At 34.2% G+C, this 15,900-nt stretch overlaps 1 protein-coding gene across 1 annotated transcript in view; it reads left to right on the top strand.

Annotated features, from left to right (window-relative positions):
* FMN1 (formin 1) overlaps positions 1-15,900 on the top strand; it is a gene marked incomplete at both ends in the record, with an annotated part of 140,116 nt that overhangs the window by 111,718 nt on the left and 12,498 nt on the right. The window contains 2 exons of the mRNA XM_082317960.1: positions 11,597-11,648; positions 14,879-15,028. Of these exons, the coding sequence (XP_082174086.1) occupies positions 11,597-11,648; positions 14,879-15,028 (202 nt within the window). The remainder of the gene's footprint in view (positions 1-11,596; positions 11,649-14,878; positions 15,029-15,900) is intronic.

Below are 15,900 nucleotides of genomic sequence, written 5' to 3'. Positions count from 1 at the left end.
ATCCTTTTTTAAAATAATATTCTTCTATGTGTTTATCACAAAAAAGGCAAGCTCAGAAAAAAATGCATGCCTTGTACTTGAATGCAATTTGGTGTTTCTTGTAAAAACATTGATTAAAATAATCCTGACAAAATACTTTTTAAAGTTAGTATCCTGTATTTTATTTGTGGCAAGAAGGAGAAATATTGCCGGTCCAAGTCTGCCTGTCTTTTACATTTTGTTTCAAATTACAGGCCTTTCAAACTAGTAGCTAGATAAATTTTCCTGCATAAATCTAAGTTGTAGAAGAACTTTGAGTTAAAAACAAGAATTAAATACATTGGTGGCATGAAATAATTTGACAAATATTTGTGATTTTGTAGAGAAAATTACTACATTTGGGGGGAGAGGGGAATTATTGAGCCTATATTATGATATATGTTTTTTTAACAATCTATTGTAACTATTTGTGTAGAATGTATGTAGTCCAACAGAGGTGATTTTTTCTATTGATGTGTTCTTTAAGTAGAAGTTAAATAAGACAAACATGCCTTTTCATAAAGCAATATAATTTTTTTATTTTGTACTTGTTTTTTCTTGTTTAATTCTACCTATTTAAATTTTGTATTTATCAAGCTGAATCTCAGGGTTTCATACTAGATATAAATCTTTATAAACAGGAAGGATGTTGGTTAAAAATTCAGAGTTTAATTGAAAGAATTTTTCTCTCCTGTATAAGGCATAACATTTTTTTTCTTAAACAAGATCCTGCTAGGTGTCCTCCAAATTCAGTTTTGGTTCAGGTATGAAGAAGACTAAAACACTGAACTTTGGAGGCCAAACTATATCAGGTTCAGTGATGTTAACAGATAAATGTAGAGAAGTTTGCTGTATACCTTGTTATACCTGATCTGTAGTTTTATAAGAAATTTTCAAAACAAGGAGTGTTCCTTTGGCACATTTCACATCACTAAAATGCAGTTATGGGTGCTAAAAAAAAATAATAGGCAAAATCTACCTTAATATTTCACCTTACATTTAAATGTGAATATCCACTATCAATACTTAGATTTAATTTGATTTTCATTTTGATTTGATTTACCCTTAAATATGGATAGCTGTGTATTTGAGAATCAGTTTGGGCTTGAAATTCTCCTCCCCCATCCTGTCTATATGGCTGAACAAAAAGGGGAAGGTGACTGTCATACTTCCAAGCAGCACATTTTAAGAAGGTCAGAATGATTAAATTCATTCTCAATAATGTAGTTTTTCTGTTCATACTTTTTATTGACAGTCTTTGTTTCTTAAAGAACCTTCATTGCTTTTTTTATTTAAACAAAAACGTAGCAAAGAAACAGATGTGTCCCATATAAAATATGCAATAAATCTTGTCTCACAAATTCTTTGCTCTGAACTTTCTGACAGAAACTGTCAAATATCCACTTTAATTCTAGTATAAAATGTTCACTTTGTGTCATGGCGCCAAGCACCATATGCTGGAATAAAGTCAGTAACCAGCAATAAAAAAAGGCAACATACGCACCTTTGAAACAGTACAAGCAATCAACAGTGAGAAAGGTCTATATAAATCTATGGAGATTTAATCTCAAGCTTTGCCACTATCCTGCTGTGCATTTACAATGAGACTTTGCTCCCGACCACCAGAAGTGGCTTACTTTGCAGGAGGAGTATATCCTAATGAGGGGAAAATGTATGGAAAACAAAGCAGCAGCTTTTAACCCCCCACCCCCATCCTTTGGATCACCTAGAAGAGCATGTCCTAGTGTGTTCAAACATGTGGGGCCACTACACATCACGCATTGCTGTACTTTAGCTGATCATGTGAAACTAATCTTGACTGAGCTCAATCAGCAGAAATGACTTTAGCTTCATAAATCATTGTTATCATTCCACAGGAGGAGGCAATTCTATGGCTTTTCTCTCGTAAACGTTTTCAGGCCACAAATTTCACAAGCTTTTCTGAAATTAGTTTAATTGTATTTATATAATTATTCCTTCTTTACCCACCAGATTAGCTGTTGGTTCACCATCAAATTTTTTTTTTTGTATCCTCCTTATGTTTTTGAGAAGACCTCCTGCTTCTTATTGGTTTTAATAATCATTCAACTATTTAAAAGTATTGTCCTTGGTATAAAAATGTGCTGATCCTTAAAGTTTTTACTTCTGTTTACAACAGGAGATTGTAGTTACAGATAATCTGGATAGTTAATTTTCCCAAACACAGACGAGATTGGATTTAAGCTTGTTCAGTTTGAAAGAATTAGAACTAATTTTTCAGTTCCATAAACTGTTTAGACACATTTAGTCATCTCAAAGATTAATCTTCGAATTAGACCACAACATTATAAGAGTTTATTAAAAAGAAATCAGAATTAGAATATATGTCTGCAGTGTTTAAGTACTAATAAGCTTTAAAAAATATTTATTCTCTGGAACCACAAGTGTGGGAGAATGAGGGATTAATGGCTTGATTGCATTTTAACAGAATGCAGTTTCAAATAATTTAATTGAAATAAATTGAAAAATGTAAGGCTAATTCTTGCTTTGTAATTAATAACTCCAGAACACAGGAAAGTAAGACTAATGTTAGTCCTAATTTTAATGAAACAGTTATTTTTTTCTGTAGAAGATAACTGAAAAAATAGCTTTAATTTAAAAATCTACTCTTATAGAATACAATAGCAGCATCATACTAAGAAACATGCATTTTAAGAAATATAGGAACTTATGAAAATAAATATATTTTTTTTCTTCATAATTAGTTCTAATGTTCTGGTAAAATTACTTTCAACACTTTTTCTGGCACATTTATAAACAGCATTATCACTTTTAAAAGAAAACGTAATTTCCTAGGTTTTTTTATTACCTACGATAATAAACACTTTCTTGAATGTATTGCTTGAATGTGTTCTGCTGGTGTTTTGTGCCTCTGTGTGTGTACAAATGTCTACAATTTGATATGGTTTGGTAACATTAAAAATCCTGAATCTTTTATAATGTTTAACAATTTCTGTATGGTAAATGTCAATTAATTAGTCCTTGCCCAGTACCTAAGATACAGGTTGGTAACTAATATTCCTGATTACTTGTGGGGAAACTTGTTTGTTAAGCAGCTTTCCAAGACTGCACAGAGACTCTTTGTATGATAGAAACATTTGTACGTTTTCATCATTGGATGTGGGTTTCTTAGTTAAAAACAATTTTTGTACCACTGCAAAGGAAAATAAACTTGTAAGGACTGTTTCAGGGAAGCATGATTAAGACCTCATGGCAGCAAGTGTTCTGAAGATTGTTTTGAAAGGATTTAAGATGTCTATACCAGTATTTAAACCATCTAAAAAAAAATGCATAGCCAAATCCCATGTTAAAAATGTGACATTTTCTAATTTAGAGAAGAGGTAAAGGAAATAAGGCTTATGTGATCACACTGCCTGTTGATTGTTCCCTTGCCAATAATTTTTAATGCATTGGCCAATTTTGACCAAATGTGACAGAGTTAGAGATCCTAAGATATTAAGCTCCTAAAATCTCAATAATAATATGTGGCTAAATAGACAAGAATGACCCTATTAGCCTTCTAGGGAGAGAAAGGCTGTATCATGAACTCAACCCTTAATTAAACATTAATGAATCCATCTGGGAACTAACTCTAAAATACAGATCCACAGTAGGCTAAGTTTCATTGATTCCATTGCTCCCAGACCTTCTTGCTTAACTGATACCATAGAAGACAGATCTCTTCATGGGTGTGGGATCATTTGTTTTGGGGATTTTTTGTATTCTAATATATTGGAATAGAAAACTATATTAGACATACAATGAAATATTTACATGTAATTTCCAGGCTGTTGAATTCCATGAGTTTGGAAAGCCTACCAATTGGAAGTTAGTAGCTAGCTAAAGAAAGTTAGTCAAATAATACATATTAGAAAAACTAGTTGCTAGGAATCTGTACATAGAATGCTTAAGTTTTTTTGCGATTTTTGAAAAAAAGCTCCTGCCTGAGAATGGTGGACCATAGCCATGTGAAATAATTTGCAGTAATATTAAGTATGTATTTTTCAAATTTGAAATTGAATACAATACAATAAAAAACAAAAAAATATAAAATGTTTTACACTGTATGTATTGTCTTTTGTTTGCTATGTTTATATATGAAGTCTATTCTTAAGTAATAAGAATTCTTTTGTATAGAACTAACTTAAAAGTAATATTATTTCTCAAAAGATAAAGTTATATTAAAACTAACTCAATAAAATAATGTAGAAATAGCAGAAAAATCAGGTTTTATGTATAGATAGATTTTTAGATAGATATAGATAGATTTTTCGTGAGTATATGTCTTCCTAGAACAAGATACACACCTCCTCTAGAATTTCTGAAACTTCATAATTTGCTAAAAACTTTTAAGGTTATTGAGAAAGCCTATTCAATAATTAGAATGAAAAGTATAAATGTCTGAAATTAGAAAATTCATTTTTACTGTGAGCACCTAATTTCTGAGAACTTTCATACCCTCTGTTGCTATATGCTTTATTATAGGATGTGTCTTCAAAAAGTAAAACAGTTCTAAAATTGGATTCAGTCTGTATGAAATGTAAAACTTCATGCCAGTAACACATGATACTACATTAGAAATTGAATTTCCACGTCTTTAACAATTTCAAACCCCCAATTTCCATACTCAGTACCATACTTATTCTTGCTAGTCAAGCCATGATTTCAAAATACAGTATATTCTAGTTTGATAATGAAAAAAAAAAAAGGAAAATAGAGATGATGGCTTTCCTTCCATTTTCTGATTTTACATTCTTTTGCATTCATATATGTATTGTCATAAACACTTGTTTATTTGCACTTGACATTTTGTTTAAAATTTGTATAAAATTTGTTTTAACTTGTTTAAAAGATTCTATGAATTTTATTTCCATTCCTTTAAAAATTCACATTTCAAGAAAGCAGATTCTGGCAGTGTCAGGTGATGAAATATATTTTCATGTGTTATAGTACCCAAATTGTTCATTTATAACATTTGCAATGTATTCTATTCATGGCCTTCTTATGCAGGGCCCTATCTTTTTTTCTAGACAGTAAGATAACACTGATAATAAAAAGATTAAATGAATGTTGATGGTACTTATGAACGCTTTGTATGAATTGTTAGCCACATGCAGTTGGCTTTGCTATCACCAGCTAAACAATAAAACCTCATACTGCATTGAAACTACAGATTGTTTAACATGATAAATCAAGTGGCTGAACACATTGGCTATAGTAAAAAAATAACTATAGACTTGATTTTTATGCATAAAAACTGTCCAAATAATCCAATTCATCTAAATCTTAGGATTCTTCTCCAATGATTTATCTATATGGCTATGTGCTTATGTACTGGGTCTGGCTGGGATAGAGGTAATATTCTTCGTAGCAGCCAGTATGGGGATGTGTTTTGGATTTGTGGCTAAAACAGTGTTGGTAACACAGGAGTGTTTTGGCTATTGCTGAGCAGCACTTGCACATTGTCAAGGTTTTCTCTTTTTCTCACTCTGTCCCCCCAGCAAGTAGGCCAGGGGTGGGCGAGAGTTGGGAGGGGACACAACCTGGACAGCTGACGCAAACTGATCGAAGGACATTCCATGCATGTAATGTCATGCTCAATAAAAAGACGGGAAGGGATTTGGGGAGAGGTAGTCATTGCTCCAGAAATGGCTGGGCATCAGTCTGCTTGCGGGAGGTGGTGATTGATTGCCATTGCATCACTTGTTTTTTTCTTCCCCTTTTCTTCACTTATTGAACTGTCTTCATCTTGACACGTAAGTTTTTCTCGCTTTTGCTCTTCCTATTCTGTCCCCCATCCCACTGTGGAGGAAGGGGGACAAGTGAGCAAGTGGCTGAGTGATGCATAACTATTGGTCGGGGTCAACCCACCAGGACGCTAAAATAACAATCCTTAGGAAAGCACACTTTCACCAAATTGCTCATGATAGTTCTTTGCAGCTCAGAGAACTGCCATGTGCTAGCAAGCGCACCCCTGTGAAAATTTTGTTTTCCATATTATTACTTGTAGTCCAGTAAGTTTTGAGTAAAGGATTTCTTAAAAATTAAGTATATTTGGAAAGTTTCACTGGTAACAGTTCTATTGAAACCAAAACCAAAGAAGGTTTAATTCATCCCACTGTTGATCCTGCTGTTCTTTGTACTACTATAGTGTCTAGGAGTTTAAGCATGTCCAGATTTTTATGCAAAAACAGAGAACATCTATATTGCTTTTGATGATCCTCTCTAGTCATTTTACCTACCTAGAAAGCCACCTTTGAGCTTTTTCTTCAACTCTGCATAGTCCCTGATTAAACAGGGTTATTAAAAAGTTTCCCTTGTGTGACAATTGTACTTGAGGGTGGAGATATATACAGTATACTTTTAGCCATAGAGTCTTCTGAGTTCAGCTTCTGATACCCAAGTATATCAGCAATGGATAATTTCTAAGAGATTTGGATCTCTGTTATCAAATGGTGGTATGTCTTCGTGCTTTAAAACGACCAAGAAAATAAGGTCCATTATTGCTTTTTCTCCTTACTCGGTAATGTCATAGAAAGTGACATTTGGCATTTTGGAAAAAGATAATCCAACTGAGCCTCTCTGGGGATAAATTTTGCTTCCTGAACCCTTGATTAAGGGGCTAGTATGTTTCTAGAGTGGGTTTCATCTCTCGACTACCTTTAAGCATGACTACTTAAAGAGGTTTTAGTCTTGACTAATAAGGAAAGTGAGTTCTTGTGAGACTAGAAAATGTTGTAATAACCTTGTGTCACTGCTTTAACAGCCTCTGTCCAGGCTCTATAAAGTTCAAAGAGCAATGCCATTAGGGGTTGTTTTTTGGTTTTGCATGTTTTGTTTTGGGTTTTTTTTTTTGGTTGATTGGTTTTGTTGTTTGGTTTTAGGGTTGTTGTTTTGGATTTTTTTGTCTGTGTCTTATCCTAGATTTTGTCTTAATCTTAACTGTGGTTGGTTGGAAGACATGATTCAGAAAAGACCTATTTCCTTCCTTGGGGCAAAAAAAATCAAATAATGTGTTTTAGGGTGGGTTTTTTCCCCTGCAGAAAAACACATAATTTACCAGTGTTATGAAGCATACATTTTTGAACCATATGAACTTGGCCTTGGAATATAAAACTAAGAGTTCTGATGTCTCCACCCTAACTGCTAGTTGTCTGAGTGTTCTAATAATTTTGAAGATTGTCATTGCTCCAGAATGCTTAGAAAAGTTATAAAAATTTATTACTCAGATCTTTCAATTCTGAAAATAGTAAAATACTGAAAAATAAAAAGCTGTAATGGGTACAACTACATCAGTAGGCTTCTGTGAATTGTCCTTCTTACATGTATTCGTATATTTAAGGTCAGAGAGAAATACCAGAAAATTTATCCAGTCAGATTCAGTAAGTGTTAAAAATTTTCACTAGAGGGGCAGAAGTAACTGTGAGATTTTTGTGAATTTTTCTTTCTTTGTCCTTCCCTCTTAGAACAAGTAGTTTCATCATTCCGTGCTTGCCTCTGTTAGTTACTGACCTTCTCCAACTTTCAGTCTGTGCCAGTACCCGAAATTTTCTTTCCTTTGTTCTTTGGGGAACTATTTCATAGTAGCCTGATGCATGAAGAGTTCTTCATTCTGTTGTAACGGGAAGCTGCTATGCATACATTAGACCCATTAAAAATAAATAATTTCTCATTCGCAAAATAGTATTTGGCATGCTGTTCCATCCTCAGCAAGTAGAACATGTAGAAGAAATAAGTTGGGTTTTTTTACCATTTCACTCCGGTACTGTTTCACTCTTAGAACTGTTACAGGATCATGACTCTTCAAATGCTTACTTCTGCATTTCAGGAAAAGGAATTCACTAGAAATATCTCAGGTTCATAAGGCAAATTCATAAGATCATAGGACATTTATTATCTTATTCTTTGAGCTAGATACAGATAGCAAGATGAATAAGTTAGTGGCTGGTCTTCAGAGTCTGTAGCTGTCTGTATTACAAAAGATGATTCTTACAGAAAATTAGAACTGCATATTTTGTAAATACCTGTTTTCCTTTCAAAGCTCTTGTCTGTAGAAAGATACAGAAATTCTTAATTGATCCTGGCTTTCATATCTATATTGAAAGAAGATATATTGATTAAGATTGTCTGCTTGTCATAGAACAGGATCTAATACTTTATTCAGGATATGGACTTAACCAAATCCAAACTGTAGAGCATATTAACAACTTGCATTTAGATGTGAGACTGGACAGCAAACTTTACATTTGGCAGTTCCCTGTCATTTTCAAAGCTGGTCAAGCCTAATGACTCCAAGGCCAGACAGAAGGGTGTCTCCATACCAAATGCAATTTATGGGAAGTCATTTTGAAGGACCTCTATGTAATCTGTATACATGTAATGTACCTACAGCTGCATTATGGAATAATTTGGTGCAGTACGATTGGATCAGCAAATTGAACAGCAGAGGCTGAGGACAGCATGTTTACAGTAGAGGTTTAAGCTTTGAGTTAATCTGAGGTGAACACTGCCTCATGTGTTTCAAAACTGTCTGAAGGCTCAAGCATTATTTTGGTCCTTTTGTCCCTATTAAGTATTGGAGTACATTTGCTGTGGAGCTTCCTGTTTAGTTTCCTCTTAATGAAAATTAGTTTGCAAGCACTAAAACTTATCTGCAAACCAAATCAATGCTCAATAAATGGGGACAGTGAGGAAATTCACTTCAAAAGCATCCTAATCAAAAAGCTAATGCCAATAGTCACTGTATGTTCACTGCAGTCATGCTTTTCTCAAATACAAGAAAGAGAGAGTGATATCAGGAGTCCATTTCAGAACAAACAAAATGTGCCACATGTAGTTAGGCTATAGAACACCTGCCACAGCAGTTTGTGGAAGCTAAAAAGCTTATAAAAGCTTAAGCAGAGAATGAGCAAGTTCTTGGGAGACAATTGAGAATTACATTGAAATGACATCCAGTGCAGGAAGCATTTTGTATGAACTACAGAATCCCAGAGGCAGAGAGAACACTCAGGGGAAGGATCGTGTGCTTGTCCTGGACCTTAACTCTAACTGAGCACCTACTTCAATGTCTGCCAGAGGCAGGATATTAGGCTAGATGTGCCAATCTGATTTGGCTGTTATTACATTCTTAGGGAAACTGAGGAAACTAAAATCAAGCATGTGGTTTAAGGATGAAAGAATTACATGATCCCACTTCAGCAAAAAAGGAAATTCTATGTGAGCAAATGTGGTGTTGCCAGAGAAATAAAATAAAGAAGTTCTTTCATTTGCGTAATTCATTTTAATTGCCTTCAGTAATTCCACGAATTAAGATGATGATTGATATCTTTGAGGACTCTGTTGAGGAAAATACAGTGCTTCATGGAAACTTTTACTGACAACATTGATAATGTAAGTTATTGCAGATTGTGAAGGGGGAGAAAAAGAGCAGGATATTACAAATTCTGAGTGGAAGATTACTTAAAAAATTGTATGGAAGATTAGAGAATTGCTCTGGTTTCTTCTCTTACACATTATGTAGTATTTGTAACTCCTATTTGCTTAGAATTTGCTGCATAGAGTTGTTTATTTGTTTTCTTAACAAGTCTCAACATCTAAATTTCAAATAAATGCTTTTAAATAGTTCCTTGGTAGACATGCTTATAGTTAAAAATATGGAAAATACTGTTTGTCATACAATACAGTTATTTTCTTCCTTTCTCTTTTCCCTTATATTGGTACGCAAACACACACTGTTATATTAATGTAAACTTTGTGTGCTCCTTCCTAGAAGTCACACCTTTTTTCTATTTTCTATAAGAAATTAAAATTTCTTTCCTCTATCTTCCCTTATTCTGTTCTTACAAGATTAAAAAACAGTAAGTCACATCTTACCATCTAACTATAAACGTATAAGCATGTTGTCCTTGTTAGTTACTGTGTTGTTGTTCATGTTCAGGGACCTGAGGATATTCAGTTTCTGTTGTAGCTGTGAATGTAGCTGTGTTGGGAAACTTGCCTTACTTAACAATTTTTCATCTCCTTAAGAACCGGAAAGAAATTATTAATGTAGTCATAAAGTGTACAATTTTATACATAGTTCAGATTTTAACCATCTGTGTTTTTCTATATGTAGTTAATTTTTTATCGTGATGAACCATCACAATTCCAACCTATGTTTTCTGCTTTTAATGATATAAAGTGACAGAGCTGTGGAAATCATGAATTAAGTATAGTAGGTTAACTTTAGCTGAATTTCTCAGGAGCCTGAGATGAACACAATAAATCAGAGCTGTCCTATCTATTTCAATTGCAGCTGTCTTGCCACCAAGATTTGAGGTGGAGAATTTATTGGTGTAGAAGTAATCGCTTTCCTTGCAAAGGGCACACAACATTGTTTCTGTTTTTTGCCGTACTGAAATAATCTGAATAAGTATCTCCAACACACTTGCCCAATATTGGTAAACATACGAGTTGAAATTAATTTGTTTTGTTATCAGCAAATGTTCTGAAGTAATCCTATTTTAAATTATTTTAACTGTCTTAGTACAAACCTCTGTGTCAGTAGCCTTACAATTAAATGGAATCATTCAGGATCAATTTCTCAATGTCCTTGTCTGTGAACTCTAATTTGTAACTGTATTTCAACCAGCCAGTGAACTCCTATAGGCTGAGCAGCTAAAAGATACAGTTCTTTATCTTTGTATAAAGAAGTGTCTGAACTCTGTTTATATTAACATTTGCACTTTACAGGATTATTCTGCTGTGGAATAGGAATAACTTTTCCACGTTAGTATTGTTTTACATATGTGGTATTCTGCCACAGCTAAAGTTGCTCCACTGTACTAAGAAGAATTGATCAACATTTTTGGAAAAAAAATAGTCCTTTTGCTTGAGTATCCAGCTCAGGAAACATTTTCAAAAGCAGAGAATGCCCATCCTTTGAAAATCAAATCCTTTTAAGTAGTTCGTGTGAGCATTCCGTAACAGAGGGGCTCAGATTCACTAACCATATTTCAAACTCTTGGCTGCTTTTTCAAAAAATTCATGTACATACCATACATTTGAAACTTAGTACATGTGTTTTCACTTTCCAGCTTCCTGAACAAAATGTGATAGCTATATGGAACAGTTGGTGTTAACTACGTTTGGTACCTGTTCAATTCCAATTGAACTTCCAATTATTTGCACTGCAAAAACAGGTTTAAATTTGTAAGTTCTGGTCTGCAACAATAAAGAAACATACACAACTTAATGTTCTTTTTTTAAATCTGAAAGTCAAGTTTAATTATTTGGTTTTTATTCAGATTAATGTCGACCACTATCTATTATAGTATGGATTTTAAATGACTTTTCAAATCCAGTACACATTATTGGTACATTAAAAGCATTCATTTAGGTACAATAAATAAATAAAAATTGAAAATTAGCAAATGTTCATCACTTTAATTATATTTAGTATACAACCTATCCAATTTTGAGTGTTAGAGATGCTTAATCTGTGGGGTCTCTAAAACAGTAAGGCAGTAATTTATATCTTTGAAATGTTTTTCATTGGCAGCTAAAGAAGAACGTAAAAAAGAAGAGAGCAGTTTGGAAAATGCACAAAGATGGTAAGGTTTTTGCTAGTGTTTTCTAACAGTTTATTTTGGTCAAAGATGTTATTGATCTTAGGAATTACATTAAATAAGAAAAGGGATCTGTACTTCAAAGAAGTAATATGCTTTCTGAAAAATTCTTACGTAGTCTTCCAGGAAAAAGTTCAGTTGAGTTTTTAGCCAAACAGTGTACTCTGTTTGAGGTTTTAATTACCGTCAACACTGAATTGAATCAGAGTTTTACAGAATATTGTAATAACTGATTAACTAGTTAATGTAGTAAAAATGTATTTCATTGTCACTGAACATTTTCAGCACTTAGGGTATTGAATGCAGTATACTAAGAAACCAGTGAAATCCTAATGTTTTTATTGCCTGAATATCTGTGCCTTACTTAGGTCAAAAAAGGCAAAATAGAGGAAGAAGTGAGATAAATTGATTTATAGTTGGATAGTAAAATATTTAATAAGTTAATATTTCCAATAAATTTTGTTTACCAAATTATAGTTTTGTGAGAGTGAAGGATCTGCCTTTAGCTTTGTTTGTGTTAGCTATGGAACCGCTATAAATCAACTGGGGTAATTAATTTTTAACTTCTTATCAATATTTTTTCTTCATAATCACTAAAGGCAGATCTGTGGTGATTTGGAATTTTATGATACTTTTCTGAGCACAGAGTCACTCCATCTAACTGGGACACCTAGGTTAGTCTTCCTAGACAGTCAGGAAAAGAGAGGTAGGCACCTCCCAAATGCAGTTCAAGTCTTAGGTGAACTGTTTCCATTTGCTTCCAGAAGGTGCCTAAATTGTCTGAACTATTGGCTGGCATCAACTGGAGCTTTACCTCTTAATTTTGTTTGTCAAGGGTGGCTGGCTTGTTTCCTCTCTACCTAGCTACAAACCTCCCTTTTGTGGCACAGGCTCTTTCATATCCTACCTGCTTTGTAGCCTTTCTGGAGCAGAGCAGACTCTCCAGGATATGGAGGTACACTTCATTTGCAGTTGACTTAAGGAATTAGTTTTCTGATACAGAGTTTAGGTTTTTCAATTGCTAACTAAACATTCAGTATCTTAAATTGCTGCCAAAAAGATGTTACTTTTGAAAGTCAGAAAGCAGCCCAGGAAGCTAGATTAAGCTGGGTGAAAGCAAAACAGTGCTACTGGGGGAAGGGCTGAAGATGAAACATGAAGAGGGGATGAAGAGTAAGCGTCAGGATGAAGGCAGAGTGAGAGACTGTGCAGGAATTCAGAATCCTGGAGCATGCAGAGACAACTGTATCAGCTACAGCTGGGATGGAGAAGGATTCCGTTAGGAAGAAGAGAGCACAATGTTACTGGGGCTGCTGTTACATGAAGCAGACCTGAGAAGAGAGTTTCTGGTCTTGCTGTTCCTGGCTCTGCTATCCTAGTCAAGGGGTATGAACAGCTGAGGAATATTTGGCCCAAGTGAATGTAATGGAAATGACATAAACTGTTTTAACCACGTGATTATAACTAAGGTATTTTAGTATTTTTAGGGTTGGAAATCCCAGAATGGTTTACACAGATATTTAAAGCTCTATTAGGTTTTTTTAAGTTTGTTCATTTTCTCCTTGTAGTGTCACTACAGGACCCTTCAACTCTGAATGTTATGGGCTTATTCTTACTTATTTCACTGTGATTCCTTTCCCATGGATCACCAATTAATTTGAAATATAGTTACACGTTTCACACAAAACCTATGTAAGAAATTGAAAAGGTTAAGGTTATCATATACGAGGATTTAAAAAACTATTATATTAATAGCTCACCTTAAGCAATATGTGCTATTCTTCAGCATGTCCTAGAAGCTGTATCCATCTTTAAAGTATCAAAAAAGCTAGAGTATATTGGCTCATGTGGCTAAAATCCAAGCTTCTTTACTTTGCGAAGCAGCTGGAGTATATATTCCTTTATTTTTGGGGGGTAACTTCTGTATTTTTTTGATGGTTACTTTATATTCTTCAAGTCTCGCTACAAGCTTGTATCTCAACCTAAGGCCAAAAAACTTGACCCTAACCTTGGCAATTCCAAATGAAAACATGAAAACATGCAATGTGGACCATGCAAATGCAAGTATAAGTTAAGAAAGAAATATTTGCTGAAGCTGCATCTGTTGCTCAAGTAACATCTGTTGAATAGTTGGGGACTCCTTACAAGTCTTTAAAATACCTTTTATTTATTTTATTTTCAAGATTTCCACTTCCTGTGTTCTAGATTTAAGACCTTTTGGCAACTATAAAGGAGAATATAACTTTCTTTTGCTTAAATAAAACCAATATTTCAAGAAAAATGAGTTATTTGGAAATATGTTGGTACCTTTCTTTTTAACTTACAGCATTATTTTTCATAAGTATCACCAAATCTTTCAGGATTATTACATCTACTTTGCAGAGATAATTGATGCAACCCTTACAAAAGTAAACATACTTTTGTTTTGTTTAGATAAGTCTCCATGTACCTAGTCATGTGAATCATTCCATTTTATCTATACAAAGTAATATCATAAAGGTTAAAAATGCACAATCGGTTAAAAATGCACAATAAGTTAAAATGCTATCAGAAGTATTGGCTATAATAAAAGACTACTTTGAAAATATCCAGCTGCATAGCCACTCAGTAGCCACATTATCAAATAAAAAAGCATTAAAATATTGACCATGTATTTTCATAAAATTAATTATCTGCTGATTGACCCATGTGGAAGGAGATGATGTATTTTCAGTAAAAACTGTGCAAACTGACTGTTGCCACTGACTGTGGCTTTTTTGTTGCTACTCTCAATTCTCCCTAAGTACTTGAAGGTTATTTTTAACCAAGCCTGGAGATTTTTTTTCTGACTTGGCATGGGACTCTTCCATAGTCCTTCAATAAAGATAAATGGGAGAATAAGATCTTCATGGAGCGTTGCAGAATAAAATTAAAGAAATAGATACAATATAGCATTTCCTGAAATGCAAGTTTTTCTGATTAAAATTGAATGCTCATGATTTGTCTGTGTGACATATCTCTGTGATGGCTCATGCATCTGTAAGTTATCCTCCTGGGAATGAGGTAGGTGTTGGAAGGTTAGTTATACTCGGCATGAATTGCTGCTGTGATTTCCAAGGCTAAGGGGAAGTTATGGTAATTACAAGCCTTGACTACTGAATCAAGAACCAGCCCTCAGAGAAACTGTTTCCCCAGTGGGCTTATGTGTTGACAGTTTTTTCCCCCCTCCCTCGTAGCTTTGAAGAAACAGTGGGATACTTTGGGATAAAGCCAAAGCCTGGCGAGAAGGAGATCACACCAAACTACGTTTTCACGGTGTGGTACGAATTCTGCAGTGACTTCAAGACCATTTGGAAACGAGAGAGCAAAAGCATTTCCAAGGAACGGTAAGGTTCTAATAAAGTCATTAATACCATTTTAGATGTCTGGGAAACTGTTCCTTCTCAAACCCAACAAATTATACTCCTATATTTCACAGGCGTCATTGTTTTCTTTCAGATCTAATGGACATCAAGGAAAGATTATTCCCTCAGGGTGCGTAGGAAAATTCACCAAAGGCATGCTGTCCCCACAAAAAGATAAACACATATAATCTGATAAATTACACTTTTGTAACCCCTTCCAATTACTAGCTAGTAAAATGAAAGGGGAGCTGTGCTAATTTGTAACAGATTGCTTCTCTGTGCATTTTCATGTTGAACTAGCCTAAATGAGGCGATATTGCTGTCGCAGACAGTACAGACAAATAAAAGTGAATGCTTTTCCAGTTAATATACTGCACTTGCATCAAAGGGAAGCCCCAGAGATTCAGGCCACACTTAGCACAGTGTCGAAGCCCCACACTGAATTTACAGCACTACTTCTGACTTTTGGTGTCCTGCTGAGGACATCAAACTACTTGCCGCTAGATCTCACCACAGTCTCCTGATTTTATTACTTAGAGTAAAAAAAAAAAAAACAAAACCGAAAACCTTCAATTATTTGCTTGATTTTCTTAAAGAAGCTTAAAATCTTTTACGAAGAAAAACCAATTCTAGTTCAAGCACACCAGGCTTACCATATCTCAGTTCATTTGAAAAGTCCTAAAGAGTGGTAATGTGGCCATGCTTTGGAAAAGAATGGATTAATCACTTTCAGCGTGAAATATAAATCCAGGTGCTTATTCCAAATTGACACAGATTTAGAGAAAAAAATCTTTAAAAGTATTGGCAAAATTAGTTAACTCATCTACATTTACATTTTCCATTTTGCTCCAGAT

This window comes from Platalea leucorodia, assembly GCF_965183815.1.
Source record: "Platalea leucorodia genome assembly, chromosome: 7".
In the NCBI taxonomy this organism is placed as follows: domain Eukaryota; kingdom Metazoa; phylum Chordata; class Aves; order Pelecaniformes; family Threskiornithidae; genus Platalea; species Platalea leucorodia.
This window is presented reverse-complemented; position numbering and strand designations above follow the sequence as displayed.